General features: G+C 43.1%; 1 protein-coding gene across 2 annotated transcripts in view; it reads left to right on the top strand.

Moving 5' to 3' along the window:
• znf609a (zinc finger protein 609a) overlaps positions 1 to 26,351 on the top strand; it is a 116,841-nt gene that overhangs the window by 23,499 nt on the left and 66,991 nt on the right. For both annotated transcript variants that reach the window (XM_072672231.1, XM_072672232.1), the window contains exon 2: positions 12,029 to 12,891. In XM_072672231.1, coding sequence (XP_072528332.1) covers positions 12,160 to 12,891 — 732 coding nt within the window. In that variant the 5' untranslated portion in view covers positions 12,029 to 12,159. The remainder of the gene's footprint in view (positions 1 to 12,028; positions 12,892 to 26,351) is intronic.

Here is a 26,351-nt window from a genome sequence, read left to right as displayed (position 1 = left end):
AGCACTAAATAAGCTTGTTGTACCTTGGTTCTGCGTGTTGTAGTTATCAGTTATCAGCAGCTGAGAACAGTTGGTTGTCCAAAGTGACCAATTCAACTATAATGTAGTGGTGTGTTTCGTTTTGGCACTGTCTTGGGGGTATTGGTCACATCTGTAAAAGGGGATCGTTACTGATCTGTGTTGGCTTGCTTGTTTGGATGAAGTCGCTATACCTTTTGCTGTTAAAATTCTTGGCGGTTGCCACCTTTTGAAACATTGCTGTTACAGAGGTGCTTCTGCTGAAAAACTATGGTACTACGATGGCATAGGGAAAAAAAACAAACACAAAAAACACTTTTGGTTTCTTAAAAAAAAAAAATTCGGAATTCCACCTATTCATTAGAATGGCTTCCAAGCCCAAAAACCTGAACGGATCTTTTTACATGTGGTGACGGTGTTGTACTACAGGGTATATTGGTTTACCTTTGAGGGATGCCATAGAACAGCCACGTTGAGAAGCATATTTAGTAGTAGTAGAGTGTAAGTGTGAAGAACCTTTTTTTGACGTAAAGGTTCTTTACCAGTTTAAATGTTTTTCACACTTGCACTCTACTACAAATATGGTTCTCAAGGTGGAAGCCATGCCCCCCCCCCCCCCCCCCTAGTCAAATAACTGATGGTCAATGTCTGTGTGTCATTGGTGGCTGAGGAGTGGAATGTCCCTGTAAATAAGTCACCAGCTCGCCGTTGGTGCTGCTCTGACCGCTTGTCGCCATGGGTGGTGGTATGCTGTTCAAGAAGCACCAATAATAAACAAAGAAGTGGTTTACTCGTGATAAAATCGCCAGTGATGACAGCTCGCTGGTGGTGGAGCGCTCTTTGCAAGCTTCCAGGAACACAGTGATTAGCTTTTTTTTTTTTTCTTAATATTCCTTCTACACCTGTGTCCACATTTTCTCATTTCTGATAAATGGCACCTTTTATTACAATGAAACTGAATGATTTGAAAAAACAGATTGCTATCATGCTGTTGCGTTCTACAGGGAAAGCAAATAGGAATGTAAGGGTGGTCCATTGGTGAATAGCAACTCGCTTATTTGGCAGACTTGCATTGCTTTGCTAGCAAAGCCATTATACTGTTGTTTATTATTTCAGTCATTGTTTAACATGCGTCACTGTATGGTTGTAAACTTCACCTCTACAGTCAGGTGTACAGTCCATGGACTGGAACCGTGAACTGCGCTGTAGTAGGCACTGACCGGTGGTCTCCTATTGTAAAGGAGCTTGGTAAAAACTTTTTTTTTTTTTTTTTTTTTTTTTTTTTTTTTGTGTTTACTTCCAGAATGTTAGGTTATAGTAAATTGCACTGACGATTCAAAATTCAGTCGTAAAAAAGATTTATTGCTGATCGTTCAGTTTTTCTATCAGTTTCATGTATGCTCAAATGCCATTGTCTCAAAACAGCTTTACAGGATTCCAGTAATAAGACGATGAAGAGGGGCACCCATCCTCCTCCATTCTCCAAAATGACTTATTCACCGACTTTTTCTGCTCAGGTTTGCTGATATAATCATAATATAACTAATTGTTTGAGCTGGGCAATATGACTATTTTATCGTATAGTGATGAATGTTATCGTAATGACTAAGCTTTTCTTAGCATATCAAGGACACTGTTGGTGCTTAATAAACACTGATTAGCTGCAAGTTTCGTTACGAACAGCGTGATTAGACTGGTTTAATTCAATGAAATCACTAGATTCAGTACGGGAGAGTATCTGAATAGTAATTTTTAAGAAAAGGACTTTAAATATTGTTATTATAGTATTTTTATGAAATCGCCCAGCTCTACTAATCATAGTAGTGATGGTAACAATAATGAAAGAAATGATGGTTAATGGGAGTGCTAATAATAGGAATAGTAGCAAATGGTTAAAGTCTATGTAAACTTCAGTGTCGTCAGTAAGGAGTAACTAGATGAAGACAGATAGTAGCAGCTGGAGGGTGGACAGCTGGTCTGACGTAGGTAGCAGGAGAGCCCGACAGTCAGTCTTCCATTGTCAGGTCAGACAGGAGGGAAGTTATCATAAACAGCTACTGGCAGATCTGACTGCAATAGCCTAACTAAAGAGGGAGCCAGAAGGTAACACAGACATTCATCCGCTCCCTTGTTCACAAACCTGCTCCACTGTCCACAGACCTTAAAGCATGACGACTGAAGTATATTTCTGGAATACTTAGCCGTCCCTTTGTCAAACAGCTGTTCTTATGCTGGCCATGGCATTAGCTCCATATCATCACTAATAGGTGCGTGGCCATCATATTAATTCATTGTTCGATTTTAATGTGGTATGTAGAAGACTGAGATGGAGCAAGCAGATGTTACAGCAGTTATTTTGGATGTTGTGCTGCTGCTATGGTGCAGATGGCTGAGGGATGTGTGGGTAATTGTGGACACAGTGCTTTATTGATGTTAAGATAATGCCATACTGCTGTATAGAAAATTCATCAGCATGTCAAAAATGTCCTTTTTTTCTGCAATGGTGTTTTCTACTTTGGAGGCACATACAAAAATAGCAACAGTGTGGCGAACGCTGGTGTTTTTCCATTTTAGCATCTAGACCACATGATGGCTTTTACAGTACAGTACAACGCTGGTTTCTACAGTGGTGAAGATGTATGGTCCATGTGCAAATGTCTGAGTTTTGAGAGTTTGAAGGTTGAGGGGGAAAAAAAAAAGCTTCTTAATCTCCACCATAGAGAAGACTCAAATGCAGAGAACGGCCATTGCTTGTAACTAGAGAACCTATGAAGAACTCATTCTTAAGGCTGAACAACTGAAGTGCTGAATAGCTTGTCAAGTTTGGCCCTGTTTGAAAAGCACTACTCTGCTATTATTGAGACGGGTAGCGCGCCTTCCTTTTTTTTTTTTTTTTTTTTTAAATGTAGCACGATAGGGCAACCCAATCCCATCAGGCTGGGCCCGGCCAGCTGCGTCGCCGCTTCTCCTTTTGCTGGGATCGAATGTCTCCTCATGGGTGCTAATGTGGCTGCTGGAGGTAGGCTCTGTTTGAATTGGCCGATGGTGAATCGCTGCGAGTCATGAGGCTGGCAGGCTGAGCTTGGATGGCCATTTGGGAGCTGCTTTCCTGCCCTAATCAGTGCTTGAGAAATGCAGGCACAGCTCCCAGGCTGATCCTCCGACCAAGAGGAGGAGGGGAAGGAGGAGATTGGTGGGGTGGGGGGTATGTAAGAGGGCACAGTTGTGTCGATACCGGAGCAATCGATGCCTCCGACGGAGAGATGTGGGCAGCACCGGGAGGCAAGAGGCCATCCGTGCTGCTCAAGTGTGTCATCATTTCAGCGCGGGAGCTCCAAATAAATCCTCCATTGTCACTCGTGTCTGCTCCCACATCTCTTTGCTTCTCGATGTGAATTAAAAGCAGTAAGAGAGAGAGAGAGCGAGAGCGCGAGCAATCCAGAGGGGAGAGATGAAAACAAGTGGCGGGCGCTTTCATCAGATGCAGTGTGTAATCTAACCGAGGGGACGTTTCTCAGGCTCCCCTCCCCTCGCAGCCGGAGCTCTTCAGAGAGAGCTGATTTACACAGAGCAGCCTGTCACTTTCCCTCCCTGCCAGCAGCCTTTGAAACCCATTCTTTATTAGAGATTGTCAATTACTTTGCAGCGAAGGGGGAATTAACTATGAAAGGCGGCGAAGGCGATGAAGGCAAGGAAAAAGCTCTCTGCAGTCTGGGTTGCCAACCCTCTTGTGTAATGGCACTTGATTTCTGTCTTTCTTTTTCTTTTTTTCATCTTTTTTTTTTTTTTTTTAATCGCCATCGTTTCGTCATTATTTCTTTTTCTGTTAAACATGGGCAAGCTTTTTCTCTTTGAAATCGTCAGAGAGCTCAGACAGGTATTGATCGCTAGGCCTTTCATCTCCGCGTGGTGTTTGCAAAGCTGCCTGCCTATTTTTCGGCTCTCTCGTTTTCCGCTCACGTTTCGTGGTGCGGCAGGGGCGTCCGCTGTGGATGCCTGTGTTAATTAGGCCCGTGTGGCGCGGGGAGGGGGACGGAGCGGAGAGCAGAGGAAGGCAGTCTGCTCAGCAGCTTCTCCGCTAACTCTCCTCCCTGCGCTCTCCCACCGCTCGCTGGCATGTGGCAGGGAGAGCTAAATTAGTTTAGAGCCGTTATTTACAGCCCCTGGAAGGGCACCAGTAGCTCGCACACTGAGAGGCTGGGGTTTATCTGCGCCTGTAATGAAGAGGACAACCTGTTCCAGAGCTATTGAAGGGCTGCTGGAGCGGGGAAGGGGATGTTTGTGGGTGTGCAGTGATCTGCAGCACCGGAGGAGGCACATATATTTTGCCCGCCGCTCTGCCATCTCTGCGGAAGCAGAGCCAGGCCTTCAAAAGAAGGGGAAATGGGAATTGGTTTTTCTCTGTGACTGAGCTTTCTCCTAGTTGGGTAGTCAATGCTGTACCAGACTGAATACAGTATGTGTCCTTCATAATAACATATGGAATGGAACGTACTTGTCAGGCACTCTTTGTAGAGTGTCAATGGCCTTTTGACTTGGTTTCCGTCTGACTTGCTTGCTCTCTGAACAAGTATCAAAGCTTGCATGCTAGGGGTGGAAGGTTTGCTTCAGGTTGGCTAGGATTTGTGTCTTCAAGGTCAAGACTCCATTCCTCCAGAATTGAACTTGTCCTGAAGTGCAAGGTTTGTTACTGGTGTTACACCAAGGAGCTGGTTCCTCAACCATGCCCTAGATTGTTGTTGTAGTGGTAGTAGTAGTGGTAGTAGTAGTGGTAGTAGTAGTGGTAGTAGTAGTGGTAGTAGTAGTGGTAGTAGTAGTGGTAGTAGTAGTGGTGTTAGTAGTGGTGTTAGTAGTGGTGTTAGTAGTGGTGTTAGTAGTGGTAGTAGTAGTAGTGGTAGTGGTCATTTGAGAATGGGTCCATGCATAATCATAAGCCCCTCCCACTCCAGGCCCACTTTTGTGTGATGGATGCACCCAGATGCCTATTCTTGATCATTAACAGGTTCCCATTATATGCAAATATTCAGAAAATAGCATATCGGGCACCATGCTTCTAAAGGCACTTGCTGTCATATGCATTGACAGGCTTGTTGTTGCAATGAAGTGGAGCAGACTTTGAGACGTTATTAATAGTGACTAATGAGTCACGATGCCCTGCGGCCTCCCTGACAAGATGTGATTAAAGGCTGGCGTAATCCATTTCAGTTATCCGTTACAGTTCATATGCACCTCATTCTTGAAGGGACCTCGGAATCAAATGGAGCCATTCTCCAAGGTAGATCTGGAGGTATTAAGTGTTTTGTCACGTTCTCCACCCCCAGGAGTCGACAGCCTTCCTTGCAGCCCTCCCTGTTCTCTTTTGCTGCCCCACTGCATAATTAGCAAACGGTGCAAACGGTTCAAACAGTTTGCGCCATTTGACTGTCACAGAACCTAAAGGTCACTGCACGCCGGACACGCTGCACTACGCGGCAGGCGGAAATTCACATGTATTGTTTTTTTAATTAAAGTGTACACACTGCACAACACTTGGCGTTGGCTCACTGAGGCACTTTGGGAATTCCAGTAATACCAGTAATTTTACTGTTATTGCATCATAACAAACCCAGAACAAAATGCATTCAGATACCATCAATCCTATGTGGCTGGAACGTTTCACTGACTATTTATTTAATTTTATTTATTTATTTTATTTAAGATAAGCTAAATTGACCTTGTAGCTGGATTTCAGAACTTTTAGCTAGGAGCAGTGAGCGTATTAAGGGTTAGCGGGGCTTTATCCATTAACAGACGCCTTGTTGAGTGTTCAAACACCCGTTCATTTCAACCAGTGAACGGCCCCCTCATTTATAACGTCTCTGGAGTTAGTTAGCCGACACCGAATGATGTTGACAGTTTTATTTTATTAGCTCTGTATAAGTAGAGTGGTCCATGCATCCTATGTAGCCTGCTATGCAGTGTGATGCAATGCTGTGCTGCCTGGTTTGCAGATCCATTGCTTTGTAGATAAATGGATGCAATCATCCTTATAGTAGGACTGCTGCCGTTGCAGCATTCCTGGGCTCAGACATGCGAAGGAACATTAGTCATAATGAAGCTGAACTGATCAAGTATGCATTTGGAGTACTGTCCATTTATTTATTTTTTTTGACTGCCTTGTCTTGGCCTGTCATTAGAGCTTACGAGCCTGCTTGAGAAGCTTGTACTACTCCAATAAAGTGCTTAATATTCACCAATAAAGTTGTGGCTGCCACGACGACTATACATCCTTCCTCTGATTTTGGGTTGCCAACCCTTGCTCAGCCATATAAAGTTTTTGGGTGGGGGATGGGAGACCTTGTGTGCTGTGAGCAAAAAGCAACCCTGTCCCCCCTGAGTTGGGTAGAATGAGCAAAATATTCCTCTGAATATTTTTATATTCGTCTTTGGCAAAATTTTATTTGTTTTTGACCATCTGTCTGCTCACAAGATGAGCCCGTGAAACTATAGTTCCATTATTGAAAAATGGTGTCGTCTGGAACGATGGAATCAGACCATCTAGTATTGCGCCTGAAGATCGGATATGGTGGTCATATGTGTAAAAAACACTACCTCAGCCTACTTTTAAACTCCTGGGTCGTGTGAGGGCAAGATGCTGCGTTGTGGAGAGTTGCTCTAGCTCCCATGAGACCTTCAGCTCTTATCTGTTTATGTTTGCACTCTGTTTAAGGTGCTGTTTGTCACATGTCAAACTTTATTATTAATGTTTCCCTGTATCCTAACAGCCACTCTCCAGTCATGAGGCAGAAAGCTGTATCGGACGCGTGTCCTCTGCTGGACTGGAATTTTCTGAAAGGAGGTTTTGTTCTGCCGCTTCCAAGTTTTTTTTGTTTTTGCTTTTTTCCCCCTCAATGATTTACGATCTCGTGCGATTCCTGTTGAACAGGTAGGAAGTGGCTCACACAGTATAGTGAGATCACTTACTCAATCCTGTAGAAAAAAGGCGATGATGGGTACTTTCACAGGAGTTCAGCCCTTGGGCTGTGGTTGCTAATGGAGTGTTTTACGCTTTCCTCGAGTTTCGCTCTCTTAAGGCAAAATATCATCCATTGGTCAGGTCTCATGTGACCGAATGGCTTGAATAGGCAAGCCTCCTCTTCTTCTTTTTTTGGTATTTATACCCTGACATATTCAGAAGGAATATTCCATCACATTTGGGTGAAACAGGAAATCAGTATTGTAAGCGGTGTATGTAAATACCGGCGCAGATCCACTTTAACCTCATAATAGTAATACAGAACTACAGATTACAACTTTCATAATCATCAATAACAGTACATAATCAAATGGCACATATTGGCACATCTTCAGGCTACAGTGTTTGTCCCTCAGGAGTGAAGTGATTGACAGCCTGGTGTGGAAGATACCATCTGTAGGACCTGCATCGCACCCTTTCTGTTGGCTGAGTTGTAGTAGAACTTAACTGATCTGTGCTTTTAGTGTTGAAACATTCCACTCACTAGACAAACTGGGTATCCAGGGAAAAATCCACTTTACTTCTGTGCTTTAAGCTCAGTGAAGGCGGTCTGAGACACACTTGGTCTGGTAGAAGGGGGCGGGTCTCTCTGGGCCCTACTGCTTAGACTCTGGTCACAAATTTGCCAACATTGCAAACAGTGTTGACTTAATTTCTATAGAACAGAAGGGAATGGAACCTTGACTGTTTTCTACTGGTATGGGGTAAAAAGCCTTCAGAGAAGAAACTAAGCCTAGATTTGCGTGACTATCACTGGAACAGGTACAGTTTCATGGTCAAATGAGAGATGATTATGTACTACAACCACAGCTTTTACTGAAGTGTTTGTGGTGATTTGTGTGACAAAACGTTAAGCCGCAGCCCAGACACTATCGATTTACTCAGTAATGCTGTCGCATTTGTAGTTTTATCACTGTCAAGTAAAGGATGAAGCAAGGCAAATGTTCCCCTCCCCTGAACCCAGTTTTGACCAATTAGTGTGGTTATTTTCCATGCGGTTATTCTAATAAGAAGCTTCTGTTAATGGCAGAGGTCTGCCCTTCACTTTCCTGCTTCAGAGCCCAGCTTTAAACCTTTCTTTTCTCAGTGTTTCTCTCTGCATGACTCCAGTGGATGTTACTGTTGCTTTTTTCCTTCAATACAGGACTCTCATGCATTTGCTGATGTTATTTGCTGATGTTCTTGTGCAATGTGTTGTCTTTCAGTGACCTTGAGTGAGGGGAATTAATAATAATAATAATAATAATAATAGTAATTCATATGGAGACTATTGCTTAAGAACAATTTGGCAAGTAAGCATCTTGGCAGAATTACTTAATACTGCTTCAAAGGTCTGAGCTAGCAGTCCACATGTCCATCTCCTACACTGACTATAGTGTAACTTGAACAATCATGATATTCCAATGCACAAAATGTGACTGTATGCATAGTGGAGATGTCATGGTGCATCTGGGAGAGTGGGTGTTCATGCTTAACAATGTTTATCATATTGCAATGTTATGATCAAGCATCTGGTGTTATGATCAAGCATCCGCGCCTTTCGTCTTTCAGAAACTCAACCTTTTACTTGCAGGCTCCCACCGCCTGTTCTGCTGCGTCTCTTGGGCAAAGCGATGGGGAGTTTAAAAAGAGCAAATGTTAACAGCTCTGTTGAAGGAAAGCGCGTTGATGTGTTCAGCAGAATACTCTGTCAAACACAAACAGAAGTTCATAAATTCTCAATAAAAAATGGTTTACATGACTCCACACACTACTGATCTACAGTCTTAAATTGCTGTGGATACCAGCATCTGCTCAAAGGTTAACGCACCGTTTACAGCCTTATGTGTGTGTAGTGTACAATCCATCTCTCTGCTTGGGGGAAAGCCTCAACATCATTAAAAGTAACTGCTGGCACCACTGTGTCAGTGCTGGACAGGAAAACGGAGGGGGGGGGGTGCATGTGAAGGGAAAATAGGATGTGGTGTTAAATTGTTAAATAGAGGTAACTACCTAAAAAACAAATGACCACGGCCTGGTCCTCAGTAGGTCTGGTCCTCAGTAGGTCTGGTCCTCAGTAGGTCTGGTCCTCAGTAGGTCTGGTCCTCACTAGGTCTGGTCCTCAGTAGGTCTGGACCTCAGTAGTTTCATAAGGTGGAATGTGTCTATATGGACGAGTTGGAGGTTGCATCATAACCTAAACTTCAGCTAAACCTACAGATAACTAGAGAAAGAATGGGTGCTAATGGGCAGTCTGGAGCTTCTCAGTGAACGATGTGCCAGCATGTTACTAGAAGTATCTTTTCACTGAAGTGACTAACAGCTAGCTGGAGACCCATCACAAGAAGCCCAAGTAGGACTATCACAACAAACATCTAAATTTATCACCCTCTTGCCCAGGTCTGTTGCCCCACCCACTCCCACACAGTCAGGTGATGTACCACTCCCAGCTGATCTAGTCGTCTAGTGGATTGCACTGTAACCTAGATAGAGTCATCATTGTTCCTCTTTCATTTGTTTATTAAAACACTGAAAATGTCACGTCCAGGACTAAGCATATCATTCCACTAAATGCCGCTAAGGTCTCAGAAGTGTCCTGCAGTTGTATGTGCAGTGAGATGAATGAACTGGCAGTTGGGCGTAGACCAGTGTCGACTGTGAGCGGTGATTAGCTTGAAATAAAAGATTTGCATTATTCAGCACTCAATTTACTTGGGTGGATTAAAGTAATCGCCTCTCATTGCGATTGAATTTTGGATTCACATTTTGTGTTTAATATTATTTAATTAAACATGACGGTTCTCCTCCTATAACATTCATTTCCCGGCTTGTTTAAGTCTCTTACTGTTGATGAGACTAGATGAGAAGTTGCAGGGCTGTGCAGCGTGGTTGAAAATAATGAGCTTGGAAGTAGATAAAGCGTCGTATTCCTCCTTTATCAATTTGAATCTTTTTAATCACTGCGGCATTTTCTAATTAATAACGGTAAGTAGTTTGTCGGATACCGAGCGTTTTGAGAGAATGAAGAGCTGTCTCACAAACGGGCAAAAAGTGAAATTTCCACTGACTGCATTGCTAAATGTGATAGAAGTGATTTTTGGAATGGGGACTTTTTATGGCAAGACCGAACTGATGCCATTAATAATAATTAACAATTAATTAGGTAGCAAAGATACATACCTCAAAGATGACATTAAGAAACGTCTTTACCTCCTGTCTGAAATGCTGTAATGAAATGCAGATGGAGCGTCTTCTGTTTCGTGCCCTAACGAAGTGGAATTGTGTCTGTAATGGGCAATAACACAAGCAAAATGCACCAGTAGCTACAGATTCTTAAACTACTTGACAAATTTAATCTGATTCTTAGTACGGTGATTTTTATTAAAAATGCACTGCACTTGAATCCAATAAAACAATATCCAGTTTAACCTGACTAATTCTTCTAATTCCTTTTGAATGAAATGTGCAGCTGATCAGTGTTCTTTAAGCCCCGACTGTGTGCTCAAAAACATTTTGTGTATCATGATGATTAAATTCATCATAAGATAAAATTGTCTCACTTTTTGACTTTTTGAATCTGGCAGTCGTTCTTCACGTTGTCTCAATGACCAATAGAAATGCTCAAAAAGGACCTGGCACTAAATCCTTTTACCTTGACCTCCATTAAATATGTAGTTTGAAGTTTCTTTCCCTCTCCAGTAAAGTTAGTCATATTTGAGACACCATGTTTTAAGAGACGACGACGGAATCTAGCTTAATCCGAACCGTCCAGACTGTCCCGGCGAACGATCAGTCCCTAGCCTTTTGATTAAACGTCATTCAGTGTCGAACAATCATAACATGTCTGTCCTGTTTCCTTTTTTTTATTTGTCTGTCACAGCCCAGTGTGAAACTTGCTCTCACTGTGATGAAAGCAATTACCCTTCGGCGCTCTGACGGCTCACCATAATTGCCTCAGCCGTAAATACAATCTCATGATTACGGGGAACAATCTCAGCTGGCCTTTTTTGTACTTTCAAATGATCTGTTTTATCACACATTCCGCTTTGCGCGCTCAGAATATCACTAGCAGAACAGGCTGTAGGTTGTAATGAAACAAATTTGCCAATTAAACACTATTGGTCTTCTCTCTGTAATTTCAGTATTTCTCGTTTTATCTAGAAAATGAAGAACTTTGTCTTTTACTACCTGTAAAAGCTGGCTCACTTCACAGTTGGCTGTTGGTAATGGTTATTAGATTGTGTAGATTGTAGATCTGTTATTAATGGAGCAGTTCACACACTACTAGACGATTTCTGCTGACAAGCTAGAGTCGATTAAGTTTTGATTGAGAGGCAGTTTAGTGGCTTCTACATGGCCATTCCACAGCATTCATTTGTCTACATGACTGTATTAAACGATCAAGAAAAAACCCATGTGCCCCCCCCCCAAATTTGGAGTTATAATGATGATGAAGTCATTATTGAAAGCACTGCATCATTAAATTATGATTAAATTATTATGAATTGGTTATGAAGACTGCCAGATTCAAACCAAGTCAAAAAGGAAAAGCACAAGTCTTGGTTCATGCTGCTTGCCATCAGCAGCCTGAGTCAGAGAGAGAGCACACATGTCCCCTGCTCTCTCAGGGGTGGGTTACTGTTAATGTTGGTCAGAACAGGCATCTGGTGACCTAGCAATGCTGCATCAGCAGCAGTTCGAAAACAGGTGGTGGCTGACTTGCTAGTCTTCTCATTTCTAGTATTGGGGTATTGCACGTGATCGGGGGAGTTCGCATGAACGGGGATTGGGCAGTTGGCCTTCCAAATTTGGGTAGAAAATGAGATCTCGCAGTCTTACAGCGACTATATAGTACTGTTGATTATACACGGAAACCGCAAATACGATATATACGATTTCTCTCTGAATTAGTCAACAGTCGACGCCTAATTCACAGAGACGTTCACAAGTTGTCTGTTGGTAAACCATACCCGTATGAACGAAGCTTACACTGTTTTTCTTTGGTTTTGTTTCCAGGGCAAAAATGTGGGCTTTTGGGAAGGGGACACCAAGACAACCCTAAGGCTACTGTAACGGCGATCCTCACCTCCCCAGTCGTCTGAGAAGGTCAGACCACCCTGTGGCACGCTTGGGCCGTTGGCAATAAGATGTCCCTAAGTAGTGGCACTGCAGGCGGGAAAGGTGTGGACTCGAATGCGGTGGACACTTACGACAGCGGAGATGAATGGGACATTGGTGTTGGCAATCTGATCATCGACCTTGACGCCGACCTAGAGAAGGATAAGCTCGAGATGTCTGCCACTAAGGACGGGGGAGGAATGGCTGCACCCCCCAGCGCTGTAGCTGCTCTTCCGGACAATATTAAATTCGTAAGCCCTGTGCCTGCCCAGGGCAAAGATGGTAAGTCGAAATCAAAACGGAACAAAAACTCAAAGGATACTAGCAAGTCCTCGGCTCCAGATGCAGCCAAGAAAGAGGCCCAGGGCCGGACCCAAAACGAAGGCACAGGGCCGGCTGCGGGCGCAGCTTCCGCAGCGTTAGCCGGCACTGGCAAAAGCGCGGATAAAAGTACTAAGACCCGCAATGTTCCAGGTGGAAAAAAGGACAAAGAGGGGGGATCTGGCAAAAGCAAGAAGGACAAAAGCGAAGGAGTAACGAGTGGAAACGTGGCGACCGACAAGGACTCATCAGCTCCTGTATTGACCTTGGGACCATCCCGCAATACCCCCTTTGAAGGGAGGCAAAACGCAGACCTATCATGTGATCAAATTGGGAATATTGCCCTCGACCCTGCTGGAATAGTTCAGGCTATTAAGAGTGAACCTGAGGAGATTGATAATAATGACTGTAGGAACATGAAGAAAGTAAAAAGTGAAAAGGTGAGTAGCATGGTATTTGCATTCATTTTTTTTTATCTAATGTAAATCTGCTGCCTTGTGGGTGTGCTGTATCGCTCCACCTTTTAACTGGTTCCTCCACCTCAGCTCTGGGAACCGTGTTTCTCTGGAATAAGGATGTAGACGCAAACCGGTTTAGAACTTGCTCTTAAGACAGTTTCATGCTTTGGTGCTTTTTTCAGAGCCTGGTTATGAACAAGTGTCTGTCTGTTAAGACCATACACTTCAGTATTGCCTGGATCTATAGAACCGTTGCTCGGCCTAGAGGGTCTGTGGTCATTTTTTTCCATTTCTAGTAAATCACAGTCATTGCAGGATTGAAAAATGAACAAATGATTCACCACTGTTTGATTCCCAGTTGCATAAGTGCAGCTTGCCTTATGTTCTGGAAAAATGGCTAAATAAAATAAATCGATAATGCTAGCTTCTGAATTTAATAGTGGCTGTGTCTTCCGTCAGTCAATGGTTATTGGGTATGTTGGCCGTATGGCTGCAGAGAGCACTGCTTTAGCAAAGAAATTACATGTAGGCCACTGACATAGGTCACTTTTTTTGGCCTTTGTAATGAATGACCAATTATAGCATTGGTGTTTTGTAATAACTGACAGCCTGTGGTGAAGGTTTAACAGGCAAAATCCCTATTGAAAATCAGCAACCTTAAATAATTCTCCCTGATCTCTTTTAGTGAGTCCGCCAAACGTATCCTGCATGCTCCAGACTCAAATTCATGCTCTGTAATATACTTAAGAATGATTGATTAAAAGTCTTTGCTTTATTATGTCTATTAAAGCTAACAGTTTTTTGCTACAGGGGCCGGCCATCTGAGTATCCCTGAAAAAAGCTTCAGCAGGAATTTGTTGGATTTCTAGGCGTCTGGTTGTGAGACTAGTTACCACTCAACATAAACTCCACTCCACCACCCTGCTGATTTGCCTTTCTCTCTTGTAGCACTGAGCCATTTTAAAAAGGAGACAGGCATGCTTACCACGGCTGTCTCATGTTCTGTTCAGTGACGCAGATTATATTGCCAAAAGGGATTTAGGAAAATAGACTGACGGACTTTCAGCAGCATACATGAGGCTCGCCATTACATGGCTTGTAGCGTTTCAGCTTAAATTAGCTTCTTCTGAAAGAGTTAGTTTGTAGGGTTTTCACAGGAATGAGCTCATCTTCTGCTTCTCTGTGGTGTAGATCTCCTTGCGAGCTATGTGTGGTTTGATGCTTACCGTTATGATTTTTAATTTTATTTATTTATTTATATTTTTTGCCAGTAGTCTGGGGTTGGAACTGGCCAGTATAACGTGAAATGTGTGTCTTTGATCTGCAGTGCTTCTGCTGTGTGTGCGTGTTCAGAATGTAGGGCTGTGCTTCTTCTCTTGCTCGAGTTAGGGCCAAGTGTGGGAGTGGTGAAACCTGAACGCCCCTCTTTCCAAAAGGCTTCTGTAGATCGTATGTTGGTGTGAGCCACTGTGACAAAAGTAGGATCAAGGGTCCGTGTCGGGTATCTTGTCCTGCCAGCATGTTGTGGCAGTTGTCAGCCAATGGGAAGCTATGGTTGTGTATCTGGCATAATTATAAGCTTCTTAGCTCCTTTGTACTCCAACAACAACCAGTAGCTTTTCATTCTCACGTCATTCTCATGATAGTGTGCCTAAGGAATGTGGGTCGGACAGCCAGTGGAGAAAACACCCAGCGCTCAGATGTGAGATGAGGGGAACTCTTGTGTTAAGAGAGTGTAGCCTGAGAACAGTCCTAAATGAACGCTTTTGCCACAGCAATCTCGGTGTACACTGAAGTGCGCTGCGAACAGGTGGAACACAGTGTGTGGTTTAGTCCAACAGCAGCGTGTCCATCCATCAAAATGTCATGTCACTTCACAGTATCTTGCAGTGTGAACAAGCTTGCAGTAATAATGAGGGATGAGGTCAGAGCTCTGGGAGACTGCTGAAGGGGAAAACTACTAACTTTTGTAGAAGTCTGGGAACGTGTGTCAATTTGTGTGAGTTTCTAACAAGGCTTTTTATTATTTAATAATAACAAACAACACCCAGTGGGATAACGTTACTGGAAAATGCCATGGACAATATTTTACCATAAAAATTAATATGCTGGTATCTGCTTCTTTGCGATTGCTCCAATCTCTGGTATGTCAGAAAAAGGGCTACATAACATTTTCCAATGGCTAGGGCCAAGTTCAGTATATCAGGTCAATAAAATGTCATGAGCAAGCTCTAGGTCATATAAGAATCAATACTGTCTTGGCAATGGATGTTTATGAATCTTTAACACAGGGCAGGTTTGTGTGAGTTTGAGTGTATTTACTTTTTTTATGAGGACTACATATACTTGTTTGAGTTTCGACTGTGTATTGGCAAGAATCTGGCGATACGATACGTATCTGGATACAGGGGTTACGATTCAACATATTGCGATATATTGAGATCTTAAAAGCACTGCTATCTAGCATTCAGGGTTTTAAAAACAGTATAAAATGAACCACTGTGCCACCGACCTCTGCAGTAAATAGTTAATTAAACATCGATACTGTATTTGAGAATCAATACAGTATTGCAAAGCATATTATCATGATATACATCGATTTATCGATACGCCCCTAACTTATGTACAGGGTGGGCCTGATTCCTGGACGGGGATAAAGCCTGTTCGTGGACCATTTTTCCTTTCAATGTAACGTCACCAAGCCTTATATGGCTATATGTGATCCCAAAGATTTGCAAGCTAGCATGGCAGTTAGTTTTGGGTTTGGAGTTTGATGGACTGCTCTTTGCCGTGTTGTAAACATTCTATTGTGATTCCATATCGTAATGTCGACGCTGCCGCCGCTCCCCAGCCCCACCAGTGGCTCGTTGTAAAAGCTGGATCCAACAGGCATGGTCTGCAGTGGCTTTGTTGCAACCTGCTGATTGTGCACTGGGGAGCTAGTTAGTTACCAAACACCACATCAGTTCCAGTCTGAATCTCAAAGCCTTGTTTGTCATTATTTCTTTATTTATTGCTTAACATTTCTGCCCTTCATGGCTGTGATGGACTTGTGAAAATGACTGTTGTCCCTCAAGAAGGAGGAGTAACTACACATCTGTTATTCTGTGTATCCAGATGATGATTATGATGATGTTGGGTCAGGAACTCAGGCTACATGCTGCCTAAAAGGCTGGATCTCATTTAGGCTGTACACACTGCTTGTGACTGCCAGGCCTGTTCTCCTTCAGGAACCTCTGAAAAGTAATGTTGTTAGACCTCTGCTCTGTTTCATTTCCAGCACTGAGGCAAATAGAAGTGGAAAGAGGAATGCACTGGCTTCAAAAAAAAAAAAAAGGTAGCTTTAGCCCATTTCTGTTGATCTTTTACTAAATGAACCTGGCCTTGGCTGAGGATGTGACTGTGCCTTGCCTTCTCTTGATGTTCGTGTTTCATATTTAGCCTTGAATATGCATGTGGCTTTTTTTATTTTTTCTTTTCTTTTTTTAAATGATGCTTTGACAATTGTTTGAATGTCCCCTGTGGTTCTCCAAGAAGCCCTGAGGCTGTGCTGTCTAATAACGTAAGACAAAAAAAGCCTAAAATGTAGGTTGCTTGTGTTTAAGGGCCAAGTGGAGCTGTCTGCCCAAAGCGTTGCGTATAGCCGCTCTCGTCGGTTTAAGTGAACGGCTCGCTCAGAGAAAGGCTGAGCCGTTCCCCATGGGGAAAAAACATTCTCACGAGACTCCGCTACCAGTCCTCTCCAATCGCAGCTGCCTCTGACTGACTCTATTGTGTTCTGACGCATTGCTTAAACAAGCACAGAGGGGTTTGTTCAGGGCATTGGAGGAGGAGTGGCAGCGGCAGAAATAAAACACGAAATCTCTTCCCTCATCAGGGCCCCGAACAAACAGGTCCTGAGGTGCGAGCGGATGCTATCGGGTGACGGGGAGGGGAGGCAGACCTGCTTTTCAGCTCTCTCCAAAGCGGTTTATGGTTTCCACGTCCCATGGTGCAGCCGGAGTAGAGCTAGCTGTCGGCACGGATGCTTTCTCTCCCCGCAGAAACCTCGCTCGGCCACGCTGGAATGTGGAGCTGCTGGATCAGGCTGGGTTTCTATGCCAGACTGGCATCCATGAGCATGGCACACATGTGTGCGCACACACACACACACACACACACACACACACACACACACATTCTGACTAATTTAATTGAATTTGCATCTGGCTTTTATCTAAGGAGCAAACCTTTCAGTTAGGTCAATTTGTGGTGTCCTCAGTGAGGCAGTTGCTCCTTATCATGAAAAGAAACCACAGACTTTTCTTTTTCTTTTCCTCCCGGAAAGGAGTTTTCAGCTTTTAGTCAACCTACATTTCTGTCAGGCTGTCAATTACCATGGACAATCATTTCAGTGTGCTTCCCTGTACTTGCTCAAAGCACTCTCTGAGTAGAAGCCAATGGGTGTCTTCTGAGTTCTGTTGAATTGTTAAATGCATGGAATAAAAGGACCTTTTATATAAAGTGACTCCAAGTGGTCCAGTGGTCTGAGGCGATGCAATGCTGGATTGAATTCCAGGTCATGCTGCCTGCCATCAGCAGCCGGAGCCCCAGAGAGCACAACTGATCCTGCTCTCTCTGGGTGGGTAGATGACTCGCTCTTTCCCCACGTCACACACGTTCAGTGTGATTTTATTTGTTTGTTTTTTTGTATTATTATTATTATTATTATTATTATTTTTATGTTTTGTTTGTTACGTTGGCCACTGGGTCTTACTGGTTAAAGTGTAACGTGAATTCTCTGTGCAACTGCATGACCTGAATCATGCCATCCATGCTGTAACACCTCCTAGTAGTGCTGGGTAGTGCTAGTAGTCACCTCAATTATGATTAACTCAAGATGCTCAGTTGGCTTGATCTTTAAGTTCTCCATATTGCAGAGTGGACAGGGTGGAGTCATGTGACTAGACTGAACACACAGGGAAGGAAAAAAAATAAATAAAATAAAATAAAATTGATCATGGCATGATCAGTCAAATCTTCTGAATGCGGATTAATTTTTAATGAATTGTCCAGCCCAAGCTAATACAGTCATTATTTCTCAGCACCTTGCACTAAACGGATGTTTAATAATAATTAAAAAAAAAAAAAGTATTTTGGAGTAACTAAACCCATTCTAAAACCCCAGAGCTGGATTAGAAGCTCGTAAGCAGTTCAGCAGAGATGTTCCCGCTGCATCTTTCTTTGTAACTCTGATCTTTTCAGCCATAAAATGATAACGCTTAGCACCGTTTCTCCCAGCCGCTGCTGTAATAACAATCTTGCATGCTTGTGGTGATACGTGATTGTCAGAGCGTCTTAGAAAGTGAAAGAATGATGGCCTTAAAGTCTGTGCTGGAGTCTGAGAAGGGCATTTTTCATTTGTCTCGTTCAGTGCTGCACTCATGCTCCCAGATTACAAACTAATGCTGCAGGATTTCCAGGGAGTAAACAAGCGTCCATTGTGGTTGCAGGCTCTGCTCCGTTCTGAATGGGAGCCATTGAAGTGCGTGCGATTCTCAAAGTTAAGTGGTAGTGACTTCCTTTGAAATGAGCTGGTGGATAATTGAGAACATGGATGGATAGTGCTAAGAGCTGCCAAGTTTTCAGGCTTTACAGCTGCCAAGTTTTCCTTTTTCCCTTTCTCCTCTCAGCATTACCGTCTCCATCAGTGCCCATCTCATTCCAGCATTATCATTCTTTGGCGAGCGCTGAAGTATTTCATGAGGAGAAAGAAAGAAAGGAAAAGGCTTGTTAAGTGACTGCTTTTGTGGTTTTGCAAACCCCAAATGGAAAAGCAATTCGAGCCAGGCTTTGAGACGCAAAGTCAAATACTAGCAAAGTAAGAGATTATTATGTGCTGTTCTTTGTTTGTTGCGGACAAATCATAACAGGGCTCTAGATACACAAATGTGAGCTGGGCTTTTGTAATAATGTGGTTAACAATTTGTACTCAAATAAATCAGCACAAACTAGCTAGCTAGCCAGCTGGCAGACCTTTTCTGAGCAGTGGTGTGTGTGTGTATGTGTGTGTATGTGTGTGTATGTGTGTGTATGTGTGTGTATGTGTGTGTGGGGGGGGGGGGGGGTAGAGAAGTATTGCCAATAGAATAGGAAAGACTGGAGAGCAGATAAATGTAAATCTACTGCAACCATAATGCCTCTAATGCGTGGGCTGAAGGGGAAGAAGGCCTCCCAGCATTGAGCTGTAGAGCAGTGGAACTGTGCTTCCTGGAATGATGCCGCCCCAATACTTTTGGGATGAATTGGGGGATCAGGTGGAGTGATGATAATGCAACATCCTGACCTCACTAACGCCTGACTTTTGTTGTAGGAGACAGTTACTCCAGGAAACCCTTTTTCAGTACCCTTGATTTCGGAATAAGCAATGAATGTCCCAATACTTTAGTCCATATAGTGTATGTATGTGTGCGCCTATGAAACATTAAGTGCATTAGTTGACTGTTAGAGTCCTAATGGCCTCTCCTCTGTACACAGTGTACTACGTAAGTAAAATGTAGACAGGTATGATGATCAAATAGTGCACTGCATGACCATCACCATGCTTTACAGCCATGCTACAGTGTGCAGAATCAGTGCTGTTCTTGTATGAATTCACATTAAATATGTACAGCCCTAGCTGGGGATTGTGAAAGCCCTGGCCTGAGCAGTAACGGATTCTCAGTGTTAATGAATGAAATGTTGAGTTAAATAATTGCATTCTGAGAGTTGATGAGTAATCTTAATGGAATTAGTAATCTAATGAAACAACTCGTGCCTGTTTCACATGAGCAGCGTTCAGCTAGCACACAGGCACTTTCGCATGAACTTCACCTTGCGTTCACGGCAGAGCTTCGGATGGTTGCAAAGATGCGTCATTGTGTACTGGAAGTACCGCATCCTTTCACTGCCAGCTTCTGGAAGCAGTTAGGCCAAATGCATCCTGGTTAATCCTCCCTGGTGCTCCCTTGTGTCTGTGGTTTCTCTCTATTTTAACTTGATGATGAAAACATCTTCACTTTCTCTCATGGTTAAAATCTTGTTGTTTGACTTGACATTTCTGGCTCATGAGTGGCCCCTTTGTGGACTTGACTGAGAACCTCTGTTGTCTAAGGGATGATTAGAGTAAACCACAGTTTCAGGACTGCAGTGATGATACCCTGATGTGCTGTAGTTGATTTTTGAGTTTTGGTGAGATATGCTCTTTAAAAAGGAGGCTCTTGGGTAAAGGCAGTGGCTCTATATAGTAGTGGTTCCAAATGCTGCTCCTAGAAAACCCCTTTCCAGCTCCAACACACTAGCTTGAACTCCGGAAGAGCTGATTTGCTGGATCAGGTGTGGGGAGCAGGGTAAACGCTAAAATGTGTAGGGCTGGGCCAGGGTTGGGAGCCATTGCTATATAGAACCCATACAACCATAGAAATGCCTGCTGGAATGGTAAAAACAAAGGATCAGAACTGGGTCTGGCCTAAAACAGCTTGTAACCGGTACCTTAACATATGTCTGTATTTATAGCTACCCACTGGATCGGCTTGAGGCATCCCTAATGCGGTCACATAGCTGCTTAAGGTTGTTGGACATAGTGCCGCTCTAAATGAAATGTAATTGTGCTAGGACTTGATGATGTATCTTGTAGCCTGTTTACTCTCATCTTGGAGGTGTTTACGCCTGGCTTTTCATGCGGACAATAAAATCTGGATGCGATTCGGTCTCTAAATGTTAAAAACAGGCTTTTACACACAAGCAAAACATATTGTGACCTGGGTCGTCAACACCTTTCCTAGTATGGTATTTCCCACCCCTGACTAAAACTTGCCTGACCAGGGTAAGCATTGTCAACACCTCAGCATATTCTGTGGAAATATACTTTTCCCTTGTGGCCCAGTTTAATCTGCCCTTCCACTGTTGGTTGCAAATCAATACATCAATTACGTTTTGCCTGTAAACCTCAAATCACACTACACGCAGTAAAGTTGATCCAGCGGTGAGATCATATTACTCGGTTAGGGCTCAGCCTGACCTGAGTTGCTAGGTTTATTGCTGCGCTGAATGGCGATCCAGGAAATCCTTGTCAGGGATTTAAGGTATGTATGTGTGTGTATACATGTTTAATATTGGGATTTTAGCTGGTAATAAACTTTGCCGTCCTGCATCCGGCTCTACGCTTGACCTGAAGTGGGCTGGCCCTAATCCACACCCTGTTATTCCTCATTGCTAGCTCAAGTGGGGGGAATTAGCTGCCATTGTGTACAGCCCAGTGGATTTGCCAAGCGGGCAGTGAATAAAGTCTCCCCAGATTAAGCCGAGTGAAAGGTCTGGAACGCTACAATGTCTGAGGTTTCGTTGTCTTTCATGGCTCTGAAAAGCGGGCCACAAAATGGAGACCTGTCTTGTGAGTTCTCGCTGTATCCGTGAAGGACTGTAACTGCAGTATTGTGCAAAGCGGAGAGATTAGTAATGCATGCTTAGACAGGCCTAATTAAAGCATGTGGTAAAGCACATCCTCTGTCCTCTAGCTCCTATTTTAATCAAGCTCTCGGAGTAGAATTCCTTAGATGGCTCGTTCTTCATGCCAGCCTAAAGTCAGATATATAGATATATTGTCCCATATGAGTTTTGGCCTGTTTGCATTTAATGATGCGAGCACTAAACCTCCTGAGACGCAGCACAGGTTCTCTTATGGCTATTTTGAGAGCTGGTTTAGGTTTCAGAAAATGCCTCCGTTTAGTTTTACCAGCTCAGCTGAAAACGGCCTGCGTTAAACACTTACCAAGCAATTTATTAGGAAGACTGTACTAATAGTGGGTAGGGCCGCCTTTGCTCTCAGAACCTCTCCACTTCTTAATGGTGTGGATTGGGCAAGATTTTGAGGCACAATTTTGATACAATTTCAGGCAGAAGTCCTTTCATGCTGTGAATTTTCCATTCTGACACATCCCAAAGATATTCCGTTGGATTCAGATTCAGAGACCGGGAAGACTACTATATTCGTGAAACCGGTTTGAGGTGGCTTTTGCTTTGTAACACCGTAGCCGTTAGAAGATAAATAGAAGGTAAACAGTGGCCATGACTGGATGTGCATGGTCAGCAACAATACTCCAGTAGACTGTGGCATTCAAGCAATGGTTGGTTTGGATTAACAGGCTCAAAGTGTGGCAAGAAAACATTCCCCACATCATTACACCACCTCCACCAGCTAAGACCAGTACGTTGGATCCATGGATTCATGCTAATCGGTGTAAAATTCGGACCCTATCATCTGTATGCCTTAGGAAAAATGGAGATTCATCAAACCAGGCTACGTTTCTCCAGTCTTTAGCTGTGCAGTTTTGGGGAGTCTGTGCCAACTGCAGCCTCAGCTTGCTGTTCTTGTCTGAAAAAAGTCAAACCCAGTGTGTTGATCAGCTGTAGCTTCTGTTTTTCTGCCCCTCATTATCGTACACGGTGGTTCTCTGAGTTGCCGTAGCCAGTCCTGGCACACTCAAAATCATACTCTGAAGGGTAATGTGAACACGACCTATATCTGCAATATTATATGCACTGCACTTCTGCAACATGATTGGCTGATTAGATGAGTGCATGACTGAGTAGATGTACAGGCCTTCCTAATAGCTCAGTGACTGTGTCTGCTTTGCAATAACTACAGAACACAATGCTCCTTTGCTAACGCTCAGTATTGTGCCTTCTCGCAGTCATCCTACAGGCGCTGACACACTTTCCGTCATTTTGAAAGGAAGCAGATATTTAATACCTCTGTCTCCTGCCTCTCCTTGCAGGCCTGGTCTCTCAGTAGTCCAGAGGATGCTGTTTTTCTCACGTTTCCTAAGACTTAATTATTTGGGAGAAAAATGTGCCCGAGGGTAATCTCTGTATCGCAGTGTGTTCGGAGGCTCGGTAAGCCTATAGTTTGCCGTAATCCCGGCCGACATGCAACAACAAGATTAGGTTTCTATTTATCAGTGTGTGGTTCAGGAGAGCCTCTCTCAGCCTCTTCACCCGGCACGCTCTGAAAGATTCATGATCAGCCGCTTGTTTAGCATGTGCGCGATTGCTGCGTCCTCGCCAATGAATCCTCGCGGGGTTGAAATGAGCGAGGGAGCAGGGGAAGGCGATGATGGCTTGGAGAAGCCTGATGGCTTTTAGAATTGTTTGTCATTCATTTTCTCCCCCCGCACATCGAGAAGAGGCCCTTGTTTGACTGCGCTCGCCACCACAATCAGCCATTACCTCTGACGATGGCCTGTTGAGGGCGTTCATTTACTCTGAAGTCCAGTCAGGCACGGCCCGGGACCTTACTACAGGCACGGGAATCTGCTGACTGTAGCTAAATTGTTTGTATACAGTTGCTTTTTTCAATTTATTATTTTTTTTTAATAAATAGGGGCTTTTCTAACCGTGAACTAAATGAACATGAGACACGCTAGCACATTTCCAGTACTTTCGATAAGCTAGTCACAGGAATAAACAACATTTGCTCTTTAATGAGCCAAACTGATAATTACCATTCTTAACCAGACGCTATTTTAAGTGACATGAAATCAAATAAAGAGCTAAGGCAGAAGCAAGGCTATCATTTTTATGCATAGCACCTTTCATACATAGTGGCAATAAAGAGAACTAAATAATAAAAGCAAAAAAATGAAAATAAATAAATAAATAGCTAAAATAATATACAGTAGCCTAAACTAAACACAATTGTACTTCAAAGTAAGACCAAGCTCCAAGCTGTTAAACAGTCCATGGGATACCTGTGCTAGCAAAACTTTCAGGAAACCTCCAGGAGGCTTTAGAAAAGAAATGACTCGGCTCCAGCCTACAGGTGGTTACTTGTTTGTAGCAAAACTTGGCAGATTCCAATCTTGGCCTCTCCCGATTGTGCGCCCCTACAAACAAATAATGGAAGTTTATACCCTACTTAGGCCTGGGCTGGAGACAGAATCCTCTTATTCCGTTAACTGAATGGAAAATAACTGCTGGAAAAATAACTGCTCTAAAAACCTGGAGGTGATTTTGTGTTTCTAGAGAACACTTTGCTACAGAACACTTTTCCTTGTAAAGTAAATAACAAACCAAAAACCTGTGTAAAATAGTACAGTTGTGGTTATGGAATACAGTGGTCTTAAATCTAGTCACTAAACTATAAATCTAATATAGGGGTGTATGAAAATATCGATGCATCAGTATCACCATATTTCGGTTTGCGATACTGTATTGATACTCAAAAAGACAGTACTGATTTTTCATTAATAGTTTACATGTACAATTCATTGCAGAGAGTGGTTCATTTGTGTTGTGTTTAACTCCTTAACACTCCAAGGCTATTATTCACACACTGTGGTGTATTATTCAGCAACTACAGGGACTTCTGTACAAACTGGTGGGGCTATTCTTTGGTAACAGAAGTTTGTAATAATACTTTCGGCCTGCCGGTGGTCCATAGGCTTTTTTAAGGGGTTAAAACGTGACCACTAGACAGCAGATCCCACTGTTCTGACTGCATAAAAAGTCTGCTTTTTTTTAACTCAGATTATCTGCATACAGTGGTGTTTTATACAGTTTTCCTAAAATTTTAATACGAAACTAATAACAAATCACAAGTTATTGCTTTGCTTACAGTATTGCAAGAAATTGAATCGTAACCCTTGTATCGCAATGCATATCACCAGGTTCTAGCCAATAGTCAAGTCAAATTTATTTGTATAGCGCTTTTTACAACTGTTGTCACAAAGCAGCTTTACATAATTAGTCATTAGTAAAAGACAGAAAAAAAGAAATAACGTAAGAAGACATGAAGGATCAAAGACCCCCAGTGAGCAAGCTAACGACGACAGTGGCAAGGAAAAACTCCCGCAGAGCTGGAGGAAGAAACCTTGGGAGGAACCAAGACACAAGGGGGACCCGACCCATCCTCCTCTGGTCAACTATTTAAACATTAATGATAAAAATGACCAAACCAGATACAACAGCTAGTTAATAGTGGTGATATTAATAGTGGCAGATAGTTAAGAGTCCAATTAGGTTTTAACATGCTCATTAGACAGGTAGCAGTGGTAGGAGGGTGTACCGCTGGTCTGCTATGGGTGGTGGTAGGGGCGGGGCCTGCTGGTTGGACCGGTAGGTGGCAGCTGGTCTGACACAGGTAGAGGGGACATCAGCGGGCAATCTTCCAACAAGTCGGGCTGGGTGGCCATTTACACAGCCCTACTCTAATAAAAACGGAGCAGAATTCTAAATGCTGTAAGAACTTCCAGGTGTATCCAAGGTCCATTCAAGGACGGCCGGGTTGTGACTGCTTAGCTTGTACAAGATCTTAGAACTGACCGTTTTTTTCTGATGTTCTAAGCATGACGCCTAAATGAAAATGGAAGTTTCACAAATTTTTTTTCTTACTACTGTACAGCAGCTAAAATGTCATCTACAAAGATAGTACAGCTAATGGCTGCTCCATTACCACTACGGGCGCACCATAGGGCACGCAGCCAAAGTAATAGAATTGTAGACGAAAAGGCTGGACGTGGAGGCTGGCGTGCGAGGGCGTGTACCACTCGAAAATTGAAACGCCGTGGCCAGTGAGAGTGGTGACTCATACGCACCTTGATGGCTCATTGGTTAAAGTCATGCCGCTGCCTTGTGTAGTGCTGTAAAGGATGTACTTGCCGCTGCCTTTTTCACGAACATCTGCACATGTTGTTTCACGCATAGTGAAGTAGGGGTCAGTGAAGTAGTGTACTCGGGTCAGTAGTTGTTCTGGTGCTCCGTCATTGCACTGTAGGACCTTGTTATTGATAATATTGATTAGTTGTTGCAGCTGTAACTGGAGGCTGTTACCATGGTAACCCTGCTAACCATACCCAGACACAGGCCTAGTTCCTTTAATGATTCATGCTGTCACAGAATTGGATTATATCAGGGCGGTCACTAACCAGTATTTTTCTATTGATTCATCAATCAACTGTTTTATCGATTTGTTGATTAATGAAAACAATTAAGTTGGGTTGTCTTATGTGAACGAGTTACAAGTTAAAATGAACATTTAAAATGAAAAAACTTTAATCATATAAAACAGCATGAAACAAAAGATACAACACAAAATTGGACTTATTTCAGTGTAAAACTGTAAGTTTAAACTGAGGACTTCAGCCCCAGTAATGGTCAGCAGAACAGTGAGGTGTTTAAACCCTTTATCAAAGTGTATGTGATCTGGTATGTTTATGGCATTCATTACACTAAGAAATGTGCTTAAAATAATGGTCAAAATAAAATAATTAGAATTTGGAAGTATTCTAAGGGACTGTGACCGACGGGGGGCATCAAAATTGTTAGCATTGTCTGCTGTATGTCATTGAAACTTTGCCCACTGCACAAACCACCTTCTTGTTTCATGCTAATTTCAAGTCCTCCCCTACTTTAAATATCTTGGGTGT

Source organism: Salminus brasiliensis, chromosome 2 (assembly GCF_030463535.1).
Source record: "Salminus brasiliensis chromosome 2, fSalBra1.hap2, whole genome shotgun sequence".
NCBI lineage: Eukaryota > Metazoa > Chordata > Actinopteri > Characiformes > Bryconidae > Salminus > Salminus brasiliensis.
The sequence above is the reverse complement of the archived record's forward strand: the minus strand, read 5'-3'. Positions and strand labels throughout refer to the sequence as shown.